We start from the raw sequence: 25,707 nt of genomic DNA, 5'->3' as shown, positions 1-25,707 counted from the left end.
TTCCGAGCTAATGAATTCCAAGGCACAAAACAGTTGGAGAGAGAAAAGAGACAGAGAGCAGAGCCCGTCCGTGTCCCTCAGGGGCCCTTAGCTGTCCTGCCAGCTGCCTGGCCAGTTACAAAGATGTGACTAGAGAGAAAAAGCAGTGCAGATGAGCACTTCATCCCCAAAAGGCCATCTTTTGTGCCGGCATGATTCATACCCCCTGTCAGGGAGCCGGGTTGCGTGGCACTTTATTTCCGGGCCTGGCCACCACTGATTTATTAGCTCATTTAAACGACAATGGGCATGGCAGGGAGAAAGTGTGTCCTGCGCCTCGTGCAGACAGAATTAAGGGAAACTCGGCTGAAATAAGATTGCAATAATGGTTCTGTCGCCACCAACGCGCAAGTTGGCAGTGATGCAGATTAACTGTGAAGCCGCAGACGCCGGGAGTGAATCGTTTTATTTGTGCCATCCCTCTCTCGGCTTCATGTCACATATATACACAAGCGCAGCCCGGTGACCTGCTTTCCAGCCCGCAGCAAAAGGGTGGGGGGGGGCACGAGGGTGTTTGGGGGATTGTCACAATGTTCTGCACTCTGCTTTCACGCTGGCGGTAGGCAATTGAACTGTCTAGGAACGTAGACGAGGATTATACCCTAAAACAGCTTGCAGGATAAATGTAGTGTTAGCTCCATATATATATATATAATACCCCAGAACACACAGCAGATAAATACAGTGCCAATTCCATGTATAATACCCCAGAACACACAGCAGATAAATACAGTGCCAATTCCATGTATAATACCCCTGAACACACAGCAGGATAAATACAGAGCCGATTCCATGTATAATATCATAGAAAACACAGCAGGATAAATATAGAGCTGAATCCATGTATAATACCCCAAAACACATGGCCGGATAAATACAGTGCCAGTTTTATATATGATGCCCCAGAACACATAACAAGATAAATATGATGTCAATTCCATGTATAATACCCAGAACACACAGCAGATAAATACAGAGCCAATTCCATGTATAATACCCCAGAACACATAACAAGATAAATATGATGTCAATTCCATGTATAATACCCCAGAACACGTCAGGAGAAATACAGTGTCAATTCCATGTATAATACCCCCAAAAACCTTGCAGGATAAATGTAGTCCCAGCTTCATACAAAATTCCCAGAAAACAAAGCAGGATAAACACAGTGCCAGTTCTATATATAATGCCCCAGAACACATGACAAGATAAAAACAATGTCCATTCCATGTAAAATACCTCAGAACACCTTGCAGGATAAATCTAATGGCAGCTTCATATATACAGTAATACCCCAGAACACACAGCAGGATAAATACAGTGGTAGTTCCATGTATAATACCCCAGAACACACAGCAGATAAATACAGGGCCAATTCCATGTATAATACCCCAGAACACACAGCAGGATAAATACAGTGCCAATTCCATGTATAATACCCAGAACACACAGCAGATAAATACAGTGCCAATTCCATGTATAATACCCCAGAACACACAGCAGATAAATACAGTGCCAATTCTATGCATAATACCCCAGAACACACAGCAGAATAAATACAGTGCCAATTCCATGTATAATACCCCAGAACACACAGCAGATAAATACAGTGCCAATTCCATGTATAATACCCCAGAACACACAGCAGATAAATACAGTGCCAGTTCCATGTATAATACCCCAGAACACACAGCAGATAAATACAGGGCCAATTCCATGTATAATACCCCAGAACACACAGCAGGATAAATACAGTGCCAATTCCATGTATAATACCCCAGAACACACAACAGATAAATACAGTGCCAATTCCATGTATAATACCCCAGAACACACAGCAGATAAATACAGAGCCAATTCCATGTATAATACCCCAGAACACACAGCAGGGTAAATACAGTGCCAATTCCATGTATAATACCCCAGAACACACAGCAGATAAATACAGTGCCAATTCCATGTATAATACCCCAGAACACACTGCAGATAAATACAGAGCCAATTCCATGTATAATACCCCAGAACACACAGCAGATAAATACAGGGCCAATTCCATGTATAATACCCCAGAACACACAGCAGATAAATACAGAGCCAATTCCATGTATAATACCCCAGAACACACTGCAGATAAATACAGAGCCAATTCCATGTATAATACCCCAGAACACACAGCAGATAAATACAGAGCCAATTCCATGTATAATACCCCAGAACACACAGCAGATAAATACAGAGCCAATTCCATGTATAATACCCAGAACACACAGCAGATAAATACAGGGTCAATTCCATGTATAATACCCCAGAACACACAGCAGATAAATACAGTGCCAATTCCATGTATAATACCCCAGAACACACAGCAGATAAATACAGTGCCAATTCCATGTATAATACCCAGAACACACAGCAGATAAATACAGTGCCAATTCCATGTATAATACCCCAGAACACACAGCAGATAAATACAGTGCCAATTCCATGTATAATACCCCAGAACACACAGCAGATAAATACAGTGTCAATTCCATGTATAATACCCCAGAACACACAGCAGATAAATACAGTGCCAATTCCATGTATAATACCCCAGAACACACAGCAGATAAATACAGTGCCAATTCCATGTATAATACCCCTGAACACCCAGCAGGATAAATACAGGGCCAATTCCATGTATAATACCCCAGAACACACAGCAGATAAATACAGTGCCAATTCCATGTATAATACCCCAGAACACACAGCAGGGTAAATACAGTGCCAATTCCATGTATAATACCCAGAACACACAGCAGATAAATACAGAGCCAATTCCATGTATAATACCTCAGAACACACAGCAGATAAATACAGTGCCAATTCCATGTATAATACCCAGAACACACAGCAGATAAATACAGAGCCAATTCCATGTATAATACCCCAGAACACACAGCAGATAAATACAGTGCCAATTCCATGTATAATACCCCAGAACACACAGCAGATAAATACAGTGCCAATTCCATGTATAATACCCCAGAACACACAGCAGGATAAATACAGTGCCAATTCCATGAATTATACCCCTAAACACATGACAAGATAAATACAGTGTCATTTTTATTCATCTCATAGCACATGGTATGATAAATACAGAGGCAGTTCTCATTATAATGCCCTGGAACAAGTGTTAGTACAAATACAGTGTCACTTTAATGTAGCAGTTGCAACTTCATGTATACAGGGGCAGTGCCCAAAAGGAAAAGAGGTGGAAAATATCCTTATTGGTGAATCCTGTGCACATTTATAATAAAGGAGGGTCACTAACATGGAAAGAAAAGCAAATCCGTTGATGGTACATCTTCTCCACTCAACTTGATAAATTGTCTCTGGGGTGCACTGGTGTAAATGTAAACACTGGGGGGTTGAATAAAGGACTGGAAGATGACAAGGAGATGGTCTGAACAGAAATATTCAGAATAAATGATTTAATAGAACACCCAGAATCAACCTGTCTGTTGTGCAAGAGCCCCTGACCAACCAGGTGACAATTTCCATTCTTTATTGAAGAGAAGATGAATAGAAAGGCCAATACTTAAAAAGGTGCCTTCAAGAAAGGCTTTTAAAGAAAGGGATCTTTGTGTTCCATAGAAGGGATTGTAGTGTGGGGTAGTTCCTCGAGTGATGACAGTAGTGTTTAGGGATAGCAATAAATAATGAAATATTTGGAGTACACTACAAGTTTGTGACACATGGGGGCAAATTCACTAAGGCGCGAAGCGCCGAACGCTAGCGTTAATTCGCTACCGTTTGGCATTTTCGCTACTGCGCAAATTCACTAAGGAACGCTGGTGTAGTTTCGCTAGTGTTACTTCGCAACCTTACGCCAGTGTAGCGAACGAGTAGATAGGGATTGTTTCAAAAAAAGTCAATTTTTTTTCTAAGTCCCAAAAAACGCTGGCGTGTTTTCTACATGATGGCTGATAGGCTGAAAAAGATCGAAAATTTTTTGGGGCTCCCCTTCCTCCCCCCTACATTTCCTGACTCATGGCAACTTACCTAGACAGTGGGCACATGTGTAGGGCAAAATAAAATTTTTATTTGCTGATTTGAAGGTTTTCTAGGCATTTGTAGTGCAGATACGTGTTCCTCCATTGAAATTTGAATTTCGCGCCGTATGCAAATTAGCCTTCGCTAGCGCAACTTCGCTTTATATAGCGAATCAACGCTAGCGCAACTTCGCAACCTTACGCTACCCCTGTGCGCAACTTCGGATTTTAGTGAATTTGCGGAGCCCTGGCGAAACTACGCCTGGCGAAGTGCGGCGAAGTGCGGCCTGGCGCAACTTCGCATCTTAGTGAATTTGCCCCATGAGGTGTGAGTAATAACCATTGCAAACTTGGTGTATCGTGTGTGATCATGCCTCACACCAAATTTAGTGCACAAAGAAAGTACCTCTGTTTAATAAATCTACTGTTCCTGGTTAAGAACCACCGGTGCGCAAGTCCCTGTGTGAGATCGAGTTTGTTATGGTTCAGCCTAGAGACTCTTCCTCACTACTTCTGCAAGGGCCCAGCTGAGGAGAAGAGTCACATATAGCAGTTCTCTACCCTTAGAAAAGGTACCCTTAGGTATCTATGTATTCATTCTAGTGGTGGGCTGCCTACACTGGAATCAGGGGGCTTGATAAGTGAAAGAAGACAGGCTTTTACAGTGAGGGAATTAAAGTTTCATGTCTTTCGAGGTGCTGACCATCCGCTGGTTGACAACCTGGTTACACTTGAGCAGATTTAGGAGGCTTCACAAGCGCCTTTCAATTAGGACATCCACCGGACAGAAAATGTTACTGGTTCCTAGTTGGCACATTTCAAAACGGATGGAGTCTATCTTGCAAGAAAGAGCTTAGATGAAATTACGGAAGAATGAATCCGCACACACACACACAGACATCTCCCTAAAATGAGACTCTCCAGAAATTAATCCCCGCAATCGTATCACGACAGCCAGTCTGGCTGCTTCTTTTACTCGGGAAATGTTGAAGATGCCAAACTCGTTGGAAAGGGTAGCAGCTTAATTCATTATAAATCAGAACGAAAGCATCTTCTAATGAGATGCCTATGTTTCTTGTGCCTGAGGTTCTCTTGAAAGGCCAAGAATCCCTCATGTGCAAGGATTGATGTCACCGAAAAGTCACATGGGAATAAAGGGGGGGGGGGGTGGAACCTAGTGAACAACCAATTATCCCTACTAAAATTAGACAAGTGGAGCTGTAGCAGACTATATAAATCCTCTATATGAATTATCTTGTACCAGGAGCCAAATTTTTAGGACTGGAATGATTGATGCTAAAAATGGTACGGGGTTTAGAAAAGAGGGGCCCCTGCCAATGCAACAAGGCTGGGGCCCTCAGCAGCCTTCAGAAGTCCTCAAGTTGACACCCTTAATATATACAGTATATATATATATTGAAAATGTTTGCTTAACAATAGAATATATATTTACATAAGATGGGAGTTCAATTATCATTATCAATACAGCTGATTTATCTTATATATATAAATATATACATATGTGTACCTAAATTATATGCTAATGAAATAATTAGGAAAAGTAAATGGATAGAGCAGCTTTAAGTGATACTGCCAAATGGGCAAAATAATTGTTACTCATGCTATATTGCTCTACTGCCACCATCTTGCTCAATTGCTTATATCTTACCCTACTGTCTACACCTTGCCCTACTGCTAAAATATTTCCCTATTTCCATTATCTTGCCCTTCAACTGTCATCTTGCTTTGCCATTGCCATCTTGCCCTACTGCCACCACCATCTTGGCCTACCACTGCCTTTTTTTCCCTACTGATGCCACTCTACTGTTTTGTTTTTGAACGTTTGCTCTATTAAGGCAATCATGCCCTACTCTTGTTATGATGTAGTCTTATGCTATTGCTGTCATCTTGTTCTACTGCTATCTGTCTTCACTTTGACCACTGCCAACATCTTTCCTTATTTCCATTATCTTACCCTACTTCTGCCACCATCTTGGCGCACTGTTTCATTTTTTTCCTACTGGTGCCATCTTGCTCTACTGTTTTCAAGTTGTTAAATTGTTTATATATTGTTCTATTAACACCATCTTGCCCTACTGTTGCTATCGTCCTCTACTGTTGGCATTTTGTTCTACTAATACTTTTTTAACCTGCCCTACTGTTACCATCTTGTCTTACCATATTTGCTATCCACCACTCTTCACACTTGCAGCTACTGCTCTGTATGACTTCACTTTGATGCAGTATTTTTCTATTAGTGCCATCTTGTTCTACTACCACCACCTTACTCTACTGCTTCTATCTTGCCCTACTGCCAACATATTTCCCTGTTTCCACTATTTGCCCTAATTCAGTCACCATCTTGGTCCACTGTTGACTGGTGCCATCTTGCTCTACTGTTTTCATGTTGTGAAACTGTTTTCATCTTGCCCTACTGTTGCCATTTTGTTCTACTAATACCATCTTAACCTGCTCTCACAATCTTCCTCTATGACTGTGATATTGTCCTACTATTACCATCATGACCAATCTGTAGGGCTCCACTATGATACAGTCTTATGCTATTGCTGCCATCTTGTCCTACTGCCACATCTTGCTCTACTGCTGCCTCCTTCCCTTACAATGTTTGCTATCCACCACTCTTACTATCTAAAACGACTGTTTTTTTGGGCCCCACAATACCTACTGTATCTGTATTTGTGTCTCTTTAAAGACTACTCTGGCCCCACCCACATTGCTCTGCTGAGTGATTCAGTATCTCTTCTGTATGTTGCCATTTTCCAAAGGTAAAAAATGCCCTGAAATGTTTATTTCTGGAAAATTTTCTCAGACAGGGAACTTTGCAAACTCCATATAAATTACAAGACCCCAGGGCAAGAGAGGAACTGAGGGAGGCAGGTGCGGGCGACTGTGTGTTGTACATATATTATGTTAAGCAAAAAAAAGAAAAAGCAGAATGTCAGTCCTGACTGCCATTTGAATCCTTAAGGAAGGAAGAATTTTCAGATTAAATAAAACAACCTAAGGGAAAATAAAATATGAGCATCTAATTTGAAGTATCTCCCTTCCAGCCAAGAACGGTGACACCGGCAGCTCTGTTCCTGTTAATGTTCACAGTGCAACTGTCAGCGGGTCTGTAAATAGTCCATCTCCGTAGCCGGTACTAGCCTTCCACACATCAGCCCTTCAATTAACAGGAGAAGGGAAAAAGAGCTCGGCACATTCCTATCAGGGCTTTGATGTTCCCCTGGAATTTATGAAAGTGTACACAAATCTAATTACAAGCCCCACTGCTTCCCATTTACATGAAACTACTCAAGTTCAGGGTTGTTTATATCAAAATAATTGTTCAAAAATATCTTGTCGATTCTACAGCATCTGATCCCCCACTCCGTGGAGCAAATCATGAGCCCTTACAAGGAGTGAGAGGCTCTCTGGAGACACACTCCATTGAGCGGGGTATGATATAGAGGTGCCTTCTGTATATATACGCTCTAGTGGGCAGTTTCTGTGCTTAGAATAGTGTATAGGGCAGATATAATAATACTTATAATACACAAAAGCCAGGAATATCTTGTCAATTATATCCTTATAAACGGTGAGTTCTGATGTCATCAGTTATAAATGGTGAGTTCTGATGTCATTTCTGTCACATGACTCACTGAAACGTGTGTATTATAATAAATAAAGTACCCCCAGTTGCAAAATATGAGGATATTACTAGTTACCTCGGAGTTCCATGACCTGTATAAAAATACTCGGCCTTTGGCCTCGTACTTTTATATGGTCATGAAACTCCTTGGTAACTTATAATATCCTTATATTTTACAAGAGGGGGTACTTTATTCACTATATATCCTCCTTTGTTCCTCATAGTGCTCTAGTTCAGCCAACTGCTTGAATTACAGATGCCCTAGCTCTCCCCATGAAAAGCATCATCAGTAGGTTCTAGTCCGGCCAGCTGCTTGCGTTGGAGACTCCCTGTACCTCCCTGTAAGCTGCCATCAGAATGTTTTAGTTTCTACCATTGCTTGGGTTATAGCCTCCTGGAGCCCATGACTAAGTTCCTACTGAGCATGAAATGCATGGGGCCTTTAGAGATGTCTATATTTGTTTTTTTACAATAGTCCAAAAGTTAGTTGTACTTTTATATCTGTGGCCCTGTGGATTTTCTAGAGTGCCAGGAGGTCCATACGTGTCTGTTCATAAAATTATAGACTCTGGGACCTTCCATTCATGTAAACTGCCTTAAGTGTCCTTGTACCTCCTACTGCTTGAGTTGTAGACTCTTGGATCTTCCATCTTCTTGGATCCGCCATCAGAGAATTCAAGGCCCAGTCCACAGTTCAGACTTGTGGACCCAACCTACCTGCTCCCTACCTGCTCCTGCTCCCTGGGTGCCTGCTTTTACTGGGATTCATTTGAACTTTAGAACAGAATGATTCTAGCCTTATTCTGAGGACATAACCATGAAGGTGGCAGACCCAGAGGTAGCCCTGTTTGTTCATGAATGAGAAACAGATTATTTTCCATTAGTTTGGAGTGGCCCAACAAGGAATGATCCCACTGTCTTTATAATGCATAAGCTTCAATTGGGAACAGAGTACAGAGTGTGACCTTTATCTCATTGGATTGAATTTCAAAAAAAAGTACTAAAGCTTTTTTATATATTACCAACCTGCCCCCCTAAATATGAAAATGTAGCCTTTAGAACGTGAAGCAGGGAATCGAGTGCCGGCCGGAGCTTGCGGTGATGCTAATGACTTTGGGCAGCTCTTGTCTTGTTCTTCTAATGAGTGAGGGCATAACACATTTATAGGGAATGCTGTGAATCCGTGACCAGTAGAACTTGGCAAAAATCAAAGTCTAGAGGTAGAGGGTAGGCGAATGCTAAAACTTATCAAATAGTCGGCCTCCCAACTGGCCCCTTTCATTACACATTTCTTTTGCCCAATACTTGGCGGCAGCAGAAGGCGCTGAAAGTGTTTCACAAAGATAATTATTTCTACTGTGAATTTATAAGACCAACATAGGAGCCTTTCAGCCACCGGCATATGCTTATTAATTTAAGGCACTTAAGCATGCATCAATCAAACATGATTGACTGAGGAGCTGCCATTCCATGGGCTGCTGGGCGCATACCAAACAGCCATACATTCCCTCCTGCTGCGACCTTCAGTAGGGAGAAGGGGAGAAGGTTTGGAAGGGAGACTCATCCTCATTCTAAAACAGCTCTTCTTCTAATCAATTCCCCCATTTACATTTAAAAGAGTGAAAAGACTCTACTCCAAAAGTTGCCCTTTTCTGTCTCTCTTCCCTTTTTCACATGTTCCGCTCTTCAACAGATCTGTACCCTAATATAGGAAAGACGTGACCTTGAACCCAGGGAATGGTTATGCAATGCAACCCAACATTTTCTCTCCCAAGGGGTAAAACATTCTTATTTCCTACTGATATTTACCAATATTTAATAGAAAAGCACAGGTACTAAGGGTATCCATGGCTCCTCATGAAAAAATTAAAGATATATAGAAACATTGGGGTAACAGTCACCCTGCTATAGTTCCAGGGGTACCCAAGGCACAAATGAGCATCACCCCAAATCTCCCCCTAACTGACCTTCAGCCTGGGCCCCCTTAACTCATAACAAGGTTACAGATATATAGAAACATTGGGGTAACAGTCACCCTGCTATAGTTCCAGGGGTACCCAGGGTACAAATAAGCACTCACCCCAAATCTTCCCCTAACTGGCCTTCAGACTGGGCCCCCTTAGCTCATAACAAGGTTACAGATATATAGAAACATTGGGGTGTCACCCTGCTATAGTTCCAGGGGTACCCAGGGTACAAATAAACACTCACCCCAAATCTCCCCCTAACTGGCCTTCAGACTGGGCCCCCTTAGCTCATAACAAGGTTACAGATATATAGAAACATTGGGGTGTCACCCTGCTATAGTTCCAGGGGTACCCAGGGTACAAATAAACACTCACCCCAAATCTCCCCCTAACTGGCCTTCAGACTGGGCCCCCTTAGCTCATAACAAGGTTACAGATATATAGAAACATTGGGGTAACAGTCACCCTGCTATAGTTCCAGGGGTACCCAGGGGAGCAAAGTAACAGCTCTGGGTATCCGATAAAGACATTGACCATAATATCCTTTTTGGATATCTATCTATATAATCTAATATGCTGTGTTAATCTCTCTATATCGATAATATATTTATAATACACAAGAGCTATGAATATCCTGTAAATTATATCCTTACAAATGGCACTTAGCGATGTCATCGATTATAATCAGAGCTTAGTGATGTCATTTCTGTCACATGACTCACTGAAACTTGTGTATTATAATAAATAAAGTTCCCCCTTTTGCAAAATATGGGAATATTAGACGTCACTCGGTTTTCAACCTCGTACTTTTATATGGTCGTTCAACTCCTCGTTAACTTATTATATCCTTAAATTTTACAAGAGGGGGTCATTTATTTATTATATATGAGTAGTCACTACAATAAGCAAAGTAAGTGCTCAGCCTGAGGTGCAATTTATGGAATTCGTGTCTTGGAACATTACATTAGTATTCAGCAAGTGTAATTAAAAATATCCGAAAAGGTCAATGTCTTCATCTCAGAAGCAACTGAGAGAAAATTATATTTTTGGGGTGTTAAATGAATTACCGTTTTCTATAAGGAACTTTCACAGCACAATGAATTTTGTTATAAAAAGTGAAGATTGTCATGCTGATATATTACAGTAGAAAAGAGTCACAGATATTGGAAACAGGGCTGTGGCAGTTACACTCCCTTCCCAGAGACTATTATCCACTGTTACTATAGGCACCATCTCTTCCTACTATACCTGCTATCCCACAGTCACACTCCCTTCCCAGAGACTATTATCCACTGTTACTATAGGCACCATCTCTCCCTACTATACCTGCTATCCCACAGTCACACTCCCTTCCCAGAGACTATTATCCACTGTTACTATAGACACCATCTCTCCCTACTATACCTGCTATCCCACAGTCACACTCCCTTCCCAGAGACTATTATCCACTGTTACTATAGACACCATCTCTCCCTACTATACCTGTTATCCCACAGTCACACTCCCTTCCCAGAGACTATTATCCACTGTTACTATAGGCACCATCTCTCCCTACTATACCTGCTATCCCACAGTCACACTCCCTTCCCAGAGACTATTATCCAACTGTTACTATAGACACCATCTCTCCCTACTATACCTGCTATCCCACAGTCACACTCCCTTCCCAGAGACTATTATCCACTGTTACTATAGACACCATCTCTCCCTACTATACCTGCTATCCCACAGTCACACTCCCTTCCCAGAGACTATTATCCCACTGTTACTATAGGCACCATCTCTCCCTACTATACCTGCTATCCCACAGTCACACTCCTTCCCAGAGACTATTATCCACTGTTACTATAGACACCATCTCTCCCTACTATACCTGCTATCCCACAGTCACACTCCCTTCCCAGAGACTATTATCCCACTGTTACTATAGGCACCATCTCTCCCTACTATACCTGCTATCCCACAGTCACACTCCCTTCCCAGAGACTATTATCCACTGTTACTATAGACACCATCTCTCCCTACTATACCTGCTATCCCACAGTCACACTCCCTTCCCAGAGACTATTATCCCACTGTTACTATAGGCACCATCTCTCCCTACTATACCTGCTATCCCACAGTCACACTCCCTTCCCAGAGACTATTATCCACTGTTACTATAGACACCATCTCTTCCTACTATACCTGCTATCCCACAGTCACACTCCCTTCCCAGAGACTATTATCCACTGTTACTATAGACACCATCTCTTCCTACTATACCTGCTATCCCACAGTCACACTCCCTTCCCAGAGACTATTATCCCACTGTTACTATAGGCACCATCTCTCCCTACTATACCTGCTATCCCACAGTCACACTCCCTTCCCAGAGACTATTATCCCACTGTTACTATAGGCACCATCTCTCCCTACTATACCTGCTATCCCACAGTCACACTCCCTTCCCAGAGACTATTATCCCACTGTTACTATAGACACCATCTCTCCCTACTATACCTGCTATCCCACAGTCACACTCCCTTCCCAGAGACTATTATCCACTGTTACTATAGACACCATCTCTCCCTACTATACCTGCTATCCCACAGTCACACTCCCTTCCCAGAGACTATTATCCACTGTTACTATAGGCACCATCTCTCCCTACTATACCTGCTATCCCACAGTCACACTCCCTTCCCAGAGACTATTATCCCACTGTTACTATAGACACCATCTCTCCCTACTATACCTGTTATCCCACAGTCACACTCCCTTCCCAGAGACTATTATCCACTGTTACTATAGGCACCATCTCTCCCTACTATAGCTGCTATCCCACAGTCACACTCCCTTCCCAGAGACTATTATCCACCGTTACTATAGACACCATCTCTCCCTACTATACCTGCTATCCCACAGTCACACTCCCTTCCCAGAGACTATTATCCACTGTTACTATAGACACCATCTCTCCCTACTATACCTGCTATCCCACAGTCACACTCCCTTCCCAGAGACTATTATCCCACTGTTACTATAGGCACCATCTCTCCCTACTATACCTGCTATCCCACAGTCACACTCCCTTCCCAGAGACTATTATCCACTGTTACTATAGGCACCATCTCTCCCTACTATACCTGCTATCCCACAGTCACACTCCCTTCCCAGAGACTATTATCCCACTGTTACTATAGACACCATCTCTCCCTACTATACCTGCTATCCCACAGTCACACTCCCTTCCCAGAGACTATTATCCCACTGTTACTATAGGCACCATCTCTCCCTACTATACCTGCTATCCCACAGTCACACTCCCTTCCCAGAGACTATTATCCACTGTTACTATAGACACCATCTCTCCCTACTATACCTGCTATCCCACAGTCACACTCCCTTCCCAGAGACTATTATCCACTGTTACTATAGACACATCTCTCCCTACTATACCTGCTATCCCACAGTCACACTCCCTTCCCAGAGACTATTATCCACTGTTACTATAGACACCATCTCTCCCTACTATACCTGCTATCCCACAGTCACACTCCCTTCCCAGAGACTATTATCCCACTGTTACTATAGACACCATCTCTCCCTACTATACCTGCTATCCCACAGCCACACTCCCTTCCCAGAGACTATTATCCCACTGATACTATAGGCACCATCTCTCCCTACTATACCTGCTATCCCACAGTCACACTCCCTTCCCAGAGACTATTATCCACAGTTACTATAGACACATCTCTCCCTACTATACCTGCTATCCCACAGTCACACTCCCTTCCCAGAGACTATTATCCTCTGTTACTATAGACACCATCTCTCCCTACTATACCTGCTATCCCACAGTCACACTCCCTTCCCAGAGATTATTATCCCACTGATACTATAGGCACCATCTCTCCCTACTATACCTGCTATCCCACAGTCACACTCCCTTCCCAGAGACTATTATCCACTGTTACTATAGACACCATCTCTCCCTACTATACCTGCTATCCCACAGTCACACTCCCTTCCCAGAGACTATTATCCACAGTTACTATAGACACATCTCTCCCTACTATACCTGCTATCCCACAGTCACACTCCCTTCCCAGAGACTATTATCCACTGTTACTATAGACACCATCTCTCCCTACTATGCCTGCTATCCCACAGTCACACTCCCTTCCCAGAGACTATTATCCACTGTTACTATAGGCACCATCTCTCCCTACTATACCTGCTATCCCACAGTCACACTCCCTTCCCAGAGACTATTATCCACTGTTACTATAGACACCATCTCTCCCTACTATACCTGCTATCCCACAGTCACACTCCCTTCCCAGAGACTATTATCCACTGTTACTATAGGCACCATCTCTCCCTACTTTACCTACTATCTCACATCCTTGAGCTACCATACAGTACTGATACAGCATTGCTTGTAGAGACTATATATACAGTAAATGTGAAGTATGTTGTTGAGCTTTCCTACACCTTTCATCTACTACTGCTGTTTTTAAGGTACATTTATTGGAGAGGAATAGGGGATTGAGTTATCCATACTTTTATGTTCCGATGAAACTTTTGATTTAGGTAAGCAAGTTCTTTATAGCACTAGAGCTAGAGATGATGATTAACATCAGTGAAGTTCCCAGTAAGTAAAAAAGCGCCTGGTGTAATGCTTTGAATCAGTGCGGGAGAATTTGGTTTATGAGTGCTCTATAGTCCCTTCTATCATTTACTCTGCTTGCTGTTAATTGCACGTACTTTCCACGGTTCATAGTTTGATCAAGCGGAAATAATCCCATAAACCCAATAACAAGACAATCTCCCTATGCAGAATAGACAATAGCACAAAATCAAAGCAGATATTGCTCGGCCATAAAGCCCGGCGCTCATTACTGCTAAAGAGCTCATCCTTCCTTTAATTCATCACAGGAGAGAGGTTTAGGATCTATCACTGGGCCATTGATCTCAAGCAAATCGTGATCTTCCATCAGCTTGTTCCTCAACGGACGAGCGTAGAGCAGTTCCAGTTCTGCTCGAAACAAAACGACTTTGAATTCCTGGCGTTCGGATGACCAATAGCACAACAGGGAAGCCAGTTATCCCCTCAGCAAGAGGCTTTATACACGTCCCGAGTGCACTTAAACCAGTGAAAGACTGTAAATGTGCAAAATGGAGGCGGGTGAGCGGCGGCTCAAGGTTTTTTTCTTCTTTCTAAGTAGAGTTGAAACAAACATCTTCATTAGACTTGTTAATGCTGCCACATATAACTCAGCCAGAGCCAATGTCAGGCCCAGCAACATGGCTGCCTATCTGCACCCACAGCCACTGATCAATTCTAAGCTTTACAGAACAAGGAATGGCAATTTCATTAGGGGTGTCAATACATTTGGCACCACCTTTAATGGAAAGTTTTTTCCCCTCTCCTCTTTTTTTTCCTTTTTTAGGGGTGCCTAGTGGAAATATTGAAAATGATCTTTTGTTTTCATCAACACAGTGTACCTCCCCTACAGAGGGAGAGTCTCCATAAATATTTATCTTTATTAAATGTAACTCAAACAGATCCTCTTAGAGGTCTGCAGGTTAGACAGAATGTATATTTTACCGCATTATTAGCTTTACATTCAGAAAACCTTTTCCACATCTTTAATCCCCTTCTCTTACCACCCCGACTGACCCTTTCTCCTCTATCCCCCTCTGCTGCTTTTGGCCCATTGCATCATCATCATCATCATTGTCATCCTCGTCATCATAATCAATTCTCTACATCCTGATCTCTCTTATCATACAAGGTACAAACCTCCTGCCTCTAGTCCTATACCACTCTTTGTCTCTTTCCAGGATCACTTGATGCCTCTGTTGGAGTCTCTCAGAGTTCTCTCCTTGGACCATTATCTTCTCCCTATACACTAAAAAATAGGCCAACCTCTTCTCTCTTCTGGCTTATACTACTATACTTTTGCTGATGACACTTTTTGCTTCTCCCATACAGTAAGTATTACCTCTACAGTATCCTCTCGGATGTCCTCTCACTTCCTAAAGCTCCAGCAGAACTGATGTAATTCCCAACGCACATTATCCCTACCCTGTCTATTACTAATACAACCTGCTTGATAGTGACCTGGCAAGTCCATCCTGAATGAGACTACAAGATCGACCTCAGGTTAAACCCTCTATGCTGCAACTCTCTTCAAATTCTTGGCTACCTCTTATTATCTTAAAAATCTCATATAAAATGTGAACTCTTGGCCCTCACCTGTAGAACTCTCTCTATAACAATCGCCTTCCTTACATTGCAAACCAAATATGTTCTAACCACTTTTTTTCCTTAAAACTCTTCTCTACCTTCCAGCTTCCTTAAAGAATTCTAAGGGATCTGCCTTGTCGCATGGCATTGCTCAATCAAAAAGTCTCCTTATTAGCAGCTCTGAACGTAATAGCCACCTAGCTATTGTCTCACTCCTGTTCCCTATTCGACTGGAAGCCTTTGAAGACTTGTTATGTATGGTATGTATTGTTATGTATGGTATGTTCCTTTCCATGCACCCTTAGGTATAGACCTGCTGAATATGTTGTTGTTGTTGTTGCTGTTATAATAATCACAATAATACAGATACATGATCATGTAGAGTTGGCTGTTGGCGTGCAGACTGGCAGAGCACCTGTAAGCTGACAGTTGATGAATGCACGACAGGCAGTTTCACACATACAGGCCTAGAACCCAACGTCCAGGGAGCAGTTGACAAGCTGCAGACAGTTTCATTTGGAGGAATCCAGGAGGTCTCTGTAGAGCCGACAGAGTTTCCCCCCTCAGCAAGGAACCTCAGGGTTTGGGGAGGTTGATTAACATTCCGCTCTGCTCCCTTCTCCGAGCTGATGGCAAGCCAGGAGCGTCTTTGTCTTTAAGTTCAAAAAGGGAGAGGGGAAGCGTCTTCCCAGCATCTGCCAGGCAGCTGGCTCAGTCACACGCGTTGAGGGGATGATAATATCTTGTTTTCGCAAAATATGTTCTTCTTTTATTGGGAGCAGCCGTGTGTGACTCAAAGGTGCCTCTATATTCAAGGAGACTTTTTGTTGCTCCTGATTACTTTCTGTTTTTATTGAAAGTGTTCAGGTGCGGGGAATGTTGTACAAGAGCTGTTAATAACATACAAATGAGCATTGCAGCACAGGCTTTTATATGAGAGGCCCCATTCACCTCCCAGGTTGTAACTCGAAGCAATGGAAACCCAGGATAAATGCTCCAAAAGCCCAGTTGTGTCCCAAAGATATCAGATTGTGCCTGAAATAATTATTATAATGGAATGTTCCATTTCAAAGGCTCTTTTAGAAACACCAACCTCATGACAAGCTGGCACAGTAGGGTTGGGGCCATGTGCATGGAGCTAAAGGGAGAGGCTCTGTCTTGGCAGGCTAAATGCTCTGCTATCCTATCAGAGATGGGCCACACCCAGTTATAAAGCCCACCCATGGATAAAAATGGAAGCACACAGATCGGATATTATAATATTATAATAATGGCCATTTAAATGCAACCACAACTGGATTTGTGCTGAGTGCATCTAATGTATTTAACATGTACTTGTACTTTATGAATTGGATGCGATTGTGTTTAACATTTTTGGAGTGACCACAATGATGCCAGATGAAGACATCAAGGCTCAGTAAACACTTTCTATGAAAGTGCTCCTGGGGGGGTAAGTAACCAATCAAGTCAGGGATATATAACTGATCCCATGTCATGGTTTTGTATTACTTGAATCATTGAGTCAACAGTCCAGGTGGAAGGTTGGTTAAACAACAGATTAAAGATGTCTGAGGGCACCAGTACCTAAAGCCCTGACTTCTGGGAAGGTGCCACTAGATGTTGGGACATTGTTGCTGGGAGTTGCTTCCATTCAGCCACAAGAGCATTAATGAGGTTGGGCACTGATGTTGGGGATCAGGCTCACAGTCGGGGTTCCAGTTCATCCTAAAGAGGTTCAGTTGGGTTTGAGATCAGGGCTCGGTCAGGTTCTTCACATCTCAGCAAACCTATCCTGTAGGGACCTGGCTCTGTAGATGGGGCATTATTATGCTGAATCAAGGGAAAAATGTCTTCCCCCAAACCAAAGACACCATGTTGGAGTCATGGAATTATCACGAATTCCATTGTGCACTGAAGTTGGCTTTCACTTCAACCTGAACCCAAACTCCGGAAAACGCCAAAGACTATTAAGACTCCTCCATCAACCCAAGACCATTAATATTCTTTCACCAAACTTTACACAAGTAGGTAGGTAGATAGGATTCTTCAGGCATCTGCCAAACCCACACTTGTCCATCAAACTACAACAATGCATCACTGTAGATAATATTTTTGGTCATATAGTGTAGAAAACCCACTGCAACAAAGCCAAAGCTTCATCCTTTAACATATACAGGTCTATGCTCGCCCCCCTGCCTTGTACAGCAAGTTCTTCTCTTTAACAAGAACCTCGGCCCCTCAACGGAAACTTTGGGAGCCAATAGAAAGTGAGAACTATCCGTAGCGTTAAATTGAGAATGTGGCTTGTATCTGGGGAGCTGGGAGGAAATAACTCTCATTAAAGAAAGTTGCCTTTTTCCAAAACTAGGAGGCAACATATGCTGTGCGAAGAGAAATCCACAGAGCAGTAATAATCCTGACAGCTGCCGAGATATAGGGGAAATGGAGACCTGACAGGAATAATGAGGACCCAGCGCCGAGCAGACTCTCTGCAGTCACTTTCTATAGGAATTAGACGTGGTCAGTCCAATGGGCCCCTACATGTTGTTATGATACAATGCGACTCCTCCAGAGGGTGCGGGAATTGTATTTCAACAACAGTGAAAGGCCTGCAGGTTAAACAGGACTGATATGAAGTGATACTCGTCATATTGTCCTCCTGTCTCTGTCTTGTCCTTCTGTCCTTCTATACTATTGGTACCCGATATTTGCCATTTAACCCTACTGTCAGCACTATGTCCTACTGACTTCATACTATCCTACTGCCGCCATTTTGCCCAACGGTTGCCCTCTCACCCCCATGTCACTGTCATACCCCAAATCTGAATCTAATCCTACTTTAACCATTTGTCTCTATTCCCTCTGCTCCCATCTTGCCCAAGGGACGATTCTGCCCTCACTGCCACCCGGAGGCGCCATACTCACTGCCACCTCATACACATATTTCTACTTGAAAAAGAATTCCATAGAGTTATTAAGCAGTTTTTTGCCACCTCTGGTAATCTGTCGGGGTACTGCATGCTGTCACTATCTTTCTCTACTGTCACTTTTCTTACTCTGCTGTCGCTATCTTCCCCCATTGCCTCCATATTGTCCTGTTGTCTCCATCTCGTCTTACTGTCTCTATCTTGCCTTACTGTCTCCATCTGGTCGTACTGTCTCCATCTAGTCTTACTGTCTCCATCTGGTCTTACTGTCTCCATCTTGGCCTACTGTCTCTATCTTGTCCTACTGTCTCCTACTTGCCTTACTGTCTTCTACTTGCCCTACTGTCTCCATCTTGACCTACTGTCTCCATCTGGTCCCACTGTCTCCATCTTGTCCTACTGTCTCCATTTTGCCCTACTGTCTCCATCTGGTCCTACTGTCTCCATCTTGTCCTACTGTCTCCATTTTGCCCTACTGTCTCCATCTGGTCCTACTGTCTCCATCTGGTCTTACTGTCTCCATCTGGTACCACTGTCTCCATCTTGCCCTACTGTCTCCATCTTACCTTACTATCTCCATCTTGTGTACTGTCTCTATCTTGTCCTACTGTTTCCATTTTGCCCTACTGTCTCCATCTTGCCCTACTGTCTCCATCTTGTCCTACTGTCTCCATCTTGCCCTACTGTCTCCATCTTGTCCTACTGTCTCCATCTTGACCTACTGTCTCCATCTGGTCCCACTGTCTCCATCTTGTCCTACTGTTTCCATTTTGCCCTACTGTCTCCATCTTGCCCTACTGTCTCCATCTTGCCCTACTGTCTCCATCTTGTCCTACTGTCTCCATCTTGACCTACTGTCTCCATCTGGTCCCACTGTCTCCATCTTGTCCTACTGTCTCCATTTTGCCCTACTGTCTCCATCTGGTCCTACTGTCTCCATCTTGCCCTACTGTCTCCATCTTGTCCTACTGTCTCCATCTGGTCCTACTGTCTCTATCAGGTCCTACTGTCTCCATCTTGTCCTACTTTCTCTATCTTGCATTACTGTCTCCATCTTGCTCTACTGTCTCTACACAGTCCTACTATACCTGCTGTCCTTTGTGTAGAGCACCACCACGTGCAGATCCCAAATCCATCAGTGCTACAAGTACAAGGCTGCTGTGTATAAATATATATATATTATTTTTTTTGGAAATTGTCAGTGTGGAAAACATTACTATTTATGCCTTTTGGGACCTCTGTAATGTGAGTGATTTACCAGGAGAGAGACATCATGTGTATCTATATGGAGCAAGCAGCAGAATGCCAAGCACTTCTGTAAACACTAAAATATTCAAAGATTTTGTACATAATTTAAAAGAATTTCACATGCTCTGCTCTTCATTAGTATTCAGCCTGATCAGACTTGTAGTGCAGCCTTTCCTCTCTCTTCTCCTCTCATATTCCTGTGAGTTGCACTTGCTACAAGATTAGAACATCACACGTGGTGATCAGACGTCATGCATGGAACACGTTAGGTACCTAATGTACCCCCTACTGTAAATGATAAGGATATTAGAAGTCACTGAGGGGTTGTTCTGTGACCTTATAAAGGCACAAGGCTGCAGGCTGAGTTATACAGGGAACTCTGAGTATCACTCATGTATTATAAGGGATAATGTACCCCCTACTGTAAATGATAAGGATATTAGAAGTCACTGAGGGGTTGTTCTGTGACCATATAAGGGCACAAGGCTGCAGGCTGAGTTATACAGGGAACTCTGAGTATCACTCATGTATTATAAGGGATAATGTACCCCCTACTGTAAATGATAAGGATATTAGAAGTCACTGAGGGGTTGTTCTGTGACCATATAAGGGCACAAGGCTGCAGGCTGAGTTATACAGGGAACTCTGAGTATCACTCATGTATTATAAGGGATAATGTACCCCCTACTGTAAATGATAAGGATATTAGAAGTCACTGAGGGGTTGTTCTGTGACCATATAAAGGCACAAGGCTGCAGGCTGAGTTATACTGGGAACTCTGAGTATCACTCATGTATTATAAGGGATAATGTACCCCCTACTGTAAATGATAAGGATATTAGAAGTCACTGAGGGGTTGTTCTGTGACCATATAAAGGCATAAGGCTGCAGGCTGAGTTATACAGGGAACTCTGAGTATCACTCATGTATTATAAGGGATAATGTACCCCCTACTGTAAATGATAAGGATATTAGAAGTCACTGAGGGGTTGTTCTGTGACCATATAAAGGCACAAGGCTGCAGGCTGAGTTATACTGGGAACTCTGAGTATCACTCATGTATTATAAGGGATAATGTACCCCCTACTGTAAATGATAAGGATATTAGAAGTCACTGAGGGCTTGTTCAGTGACCGTATAAAGGTACAAGGCTGCAGGCTGAGTTATACAGGGAACTCTGAGTATCACTCATGTATTATAAGGGATAATGTACCCCCTACTGTAAACGATAAGGATATTAGAAGTCACTGAGGGGTTCTGTGACCACAAGTCTTATAGAAAACAGAGTGAATACTTTTGAGTCCTGTAAGTGCGTGTGAGTCTTAGTTACACCAGTCTGCAGGACCGTATGTACCCGTATCCCCGGGGTGATTGTGTAAATGAGAGCAATGCTGCAGGCTACAACGGTGGGGGTTAATCGCATCTACTCACCGGCATTGTCTGGCTCCCGTGCAAAGCGTTGATGGCTGCCTGTGCCTCCGCGTGGGATGAATATTTCACAAACGCACACCCTGCAGGGAGAAAATAACAAGGGTCAGACCCCTGGGTTTGGGAAAGTGTTAGCAGTACGGTTACGGGATCAGGTGAAAAATTGCAGGTCACAGATAAGAAATCCAAGGTGCAGAGCTGCGCTTATTGCAGACACAACACATTCTAATGAACCTATGGGTGCCACCAATATACTCACAGTCTTGCCCCAATCCATGGCAACAGAGCTTACAGTCTTCAAATCCAAATGTAAACCTTAAAGTTCATTTTTATTATGTTATAGAATGACTCATTTTAAGCAACCTTTCAATTGGCCCTCATTTTTTCTTTCTTTTTAATAGCTTTTGGGTTATTTGCCTTCGTCTTTTGACTCTTTTCAGCTTTCAAATGGGGGTCACTGACCCCATCTAAAAAACACATGCTCTGTAAGGCTACAAATGTATTGTTATTGCTACTTTTTATTCCTCATCTTTCTAATCAGTGCATGGTTGCTATGGTAATTTGGACCCTAGCAACCAGTCTGCTGTAATTGCAAACTGGAGAGCTGCTGAATAAAAAGCTAAATAATGCCCAAGTATTAACCCTTTCTTTTGGATTCCCAAGTATTAACCCTTTATCAGGGATGCCCAAGTATTAACCCTTTATTTTAGATTCCCAAGTATTAACCCTTTATTTTGGATTCCCAAGTATTAACCCTTTATCATGGATGCCCAAGTATTAACCCTTTATCTTGGATTCCCAAGTATTAACCCTTTATCAGGGATGCCCAATTATTAACCCTTTATCTTGGTTTCCCAAGTATTAACCCTTTATCAGGGATGCCCAAGTATTAACCCTTTCTTTTGGATTCCCAAGTATTAACCCTTTATCAGGGATGCCCAAGTATTAACCCTTTATTTTAGATTCCCAAGTATTAACCCTTTATTTTGGATTCCCAAGTATTAACCCTTTATCAGGGATGCCCAAGTATTAACCCTTTATCTTGGTTTCCCAAGTATTAACCCTTTATCAGGGATGCCCAAGTATTAACCCTTTATTTTGTATTCCCAAGTATTAACCATTTATTTTGTATTCCCAAGTATTAACCATTTATTTTGTATTCCCAAGTATTAACCCTTTATTTTGTATTCACAAATATTAACCCTTTATTTTGGATTCCCACGTATTAAGCCTTTATCAGGGATGCCCAAGTATTAACCCTTTATCCTGGATTCCCAAGTATTAACCCTTTATCAAGGATGCCCAAGTATTAACCCTATATCGGTGATGCCCAAGTATTAACCCTTTATCTTGGATTCCCAAGTATTAACCCTTTATCAGGGATGCCCAAGTATTAACCCTTTATCTTGGTTTCCCAAGTATTAACCCTATATCTTGGATTCCCAAGTATTAACCCTTTATCAGGGATGCCCAAGTATTAACCCTTTATTTTGGATTCCCAAGTATTAACCCTTTATTTATGATTCCCAAGTATTAACCCTTTATTTTGGATTCCCAAGTATTAACACTTTATTTTGGATTCCCAAATATTAACCCTTTATTTTGGATTCCCAAGTATTAACCCTTTATCAGGGATGCCCAAGTAATAGCCCTTTATCAGGGATGCCCAAGTATTAACCCTTTATCTTGGATTCCCAAGTATTAATCCTTTATCAGTGATGCCCAAGTATTAACCCTTTATCAGGGATGCCCAAGTATTAACCCTTTATCAGGGATGCCCAAGTATTTACCCTTTATCAGGGATGCCCAAGTATAAACCTTTTATTGGGGCAAACTAAATATTAACCCTTTATCATTTCTACCCAAGCATAATCTCAATATCAGTGTTAACCCTTTATCGGGGCACGCCAAGTATGAACTCTTTATTAGGGCCACCCTAATAGAATGATTGTGTATCAAGGCTGCCCAAGTACTAAACCTTTATCATTTACCATCATTTAATTAATCTATTCATTCATTAATTAATAATTCATTCTCTGTTAGAGCTGCTCTAGTAACATAGATGACTTTGCAAAAATACACACGTCCATAAGTTCAACCATTTTTGCGGCTCCATTATGGGTAAAACTGACCAATAGGAATAGTTATCTGTACAGCAGGAATATTTGTCCAAGAGAATCAGACCCTAAATCGTGATACAGCAGCAGCAGCGATGTTCAGGGGAAGCAGAATACATCTACATTTATAGACACAAATGACACAGGGGCTGCTGCTGACTTGCCTCTTGTTTCCCAGTCCTGTGGAGCTTTCCAGGAGTTTCATCCAGTAGTGCTGTATAAAGCAATAAAGCAATAAAGCAATAAAGCAATAGGCTTGTCATATATATGCGGTGACAAGCAGCAGCCAGACCTCTCTCCCCGGTGATGTACTGCACAATGTACAGATCGATGCCGCTCACATCATTAGACTGTGACTCAGAATTCCTAGAAAGCTACAGCTCAGTAAGGAGGAGGTGGAAATCATCCAGAATCCCCTGTCATGTGCATTTTATTGACTTCTCTTCTTCTCCAACCCCAAAGCAATCAACGGGAGTCTGTCGGGATACAGCTGAACTACACACAGGGACACCTGAAGGATTATGGGGGGTGCTGGGAGTTGCAGAATCATAGTCTGAAACATGTATCAATTATCCCTTTAACAAATACTGGTTTTAAAGGGGCGTCGCTTTGAATGAAATTTTAATGTTATAGAAGAACCAATTCTAAGCAACTTTTCCGTTGGTCTCCATTATTTATTTTTTATAGTTTATGAATGATTTGCCTTCTTCTTCTGACTCTTTCCAGCTTTCAAAAGAGGGTCGCTGACCCCATCTAAAAAACAAATGCTCTGTAAGGCTACAAATGTATTGTTATTGCTACTTTTTATTACTCATCTTTCTATTCAATCCTCTCCTATTCATATTCCAGTCTCTTATTCATATCAGTGCATGGTTGCTAGGGGAATTTTGGCCCCAGTTACCAGATTTCAAACTGGAGAGCTGCTGTATAAAAAGCTAAATAACCGAGAGCCACAAATAAAAAAAAATGAAAACCAATTGAAAATTGTCTCAGAATGTCAGTCTCTACATGATACTAATAGTTAATTTAAAGGTGAACAAACCCTTTAAGGTGGGAGTGTGGTGGAATTTTCGGGAAGTGGGTGGGGTTTGTGGCAGATTAGGGGTATGTATCTGTGCATATCTAACCCAAACCCTAATGCACTAACCCTAAATTTTTCTTCCCATCCTGCAGTGGCCCCCTGCCCGCAGCACTGCTCCCACCCCCTGAACTCCTGCACTCATTCCTGCTTGACCCCTGCTGCACTCATTCCTGCTTGACCCCTGCTGCACTCATTCCTGTTTGACCCCTGCTGCACTCATTCCTGTTTGACCCCTGCTGCACTCATTCCTGCTTGACCCCTGCTGCACTCATTCCTGCTTGACCCCTGCTGCAGTCATTCCTGCTTGACCCCTGCTGCAGTCATTCCTGCTTGACCCCTGCTGCACTCATTCCTGCTTGACCCCTGCTGCACTCATTCCTGCTTGACCCCCGCTGCAGTTATTCCTGCTTGACCCCTGCTGCACTCATTCCTGTTTGACCCCTGCTGCACTCATTCCTGCTTGACCCCTGCTGCACTCATTCCTGCTTGACCCCTGCTGCAGTCATTCCTGCTTGACCCCTGCTGCAGTCATTCCTGCTTGACCCCTGCTGCACTCATTCCTGCTTGACCCCTGCTGCACTCATTCCTGCTTGACCCCCGCTGCAGTCATTCCTGCTTGACCCCTGCTGCACTCATTCCTGCTTGACCCCCGCTGCAGTCATTCCTGCTTGACCCCCGCTGCAGTCATTCCCAGGATGGGTCAGAGCCAGAGATATAATGGGCCAATGACTTTACCTTTGCTGTTCCCATCGGGGCCTCGCAGGATGGTGCACTCTTCAATGTTCCCGAAAGCTTCGAATAGCCGGCGCACGTCGTCCTCAGACTGCTGTTTATTGAGCATGCCCACGAAGAGTTTTCTGTCTTCTGGAACAAAATTAAGAGATGCTTACCATATTTTGGGGACACCCAGATGTTGAAATTAACTGAAGCTTATTTTTTATGGGGAACGCTCATTTACACGTCATATAAT

At 42.8% G+C, this 25,707-nt stretch overlaps 1 protein-coding gene across 13 annotated transcripts in view; it reads right to left on the bottom strand.

Moving 5' to 3' along the window:
* Window positions 1-25,707, bottom strand: part of celf4.L (CUGBP, Elav-like family member 4 L homeolog) — a 675,257-nt gene that overhangs the window by 73,238 nt on the left and 576,312 nt on the right. For 9 of the 13 annotated variants that reach the window (XM_041582984.1, XM_041582991.1, XM_041582720.1 and 6 more), the window contains 2 exon segments: window positions 25,473-25,601; window positions 21,543-21,622 (listed from right to left, as the gene is read on the bottom strand). In XM_041582984.1, coding sequence (XP_041438918.1) covers window positions 21,543-21,622; window positions 25,473-25,601 — 209 coding nt within the window. 13 annotated transcript variants of the gene reach the window in all.

Source organism: Xenopus laevis, chromosome 1L (assembly GCF_017654675.1).
Source record: "Xenopus laevis strain J_2021 chromosome 1L, Xenopus_laevis_v10.1, whole genome shotgun sequence".
Classification (NCBI taxonomy): domain Eukaryota; kingdom Metazoa; phylum Chordata; class Amphibia; order Anura; family Pipidae; genus Xenopus; species Xenopus laevis.
Note: the sequence above shows the minus strand (reverse complement) of the source record. Positions and strands in the feature narration are given on the sequence as shown.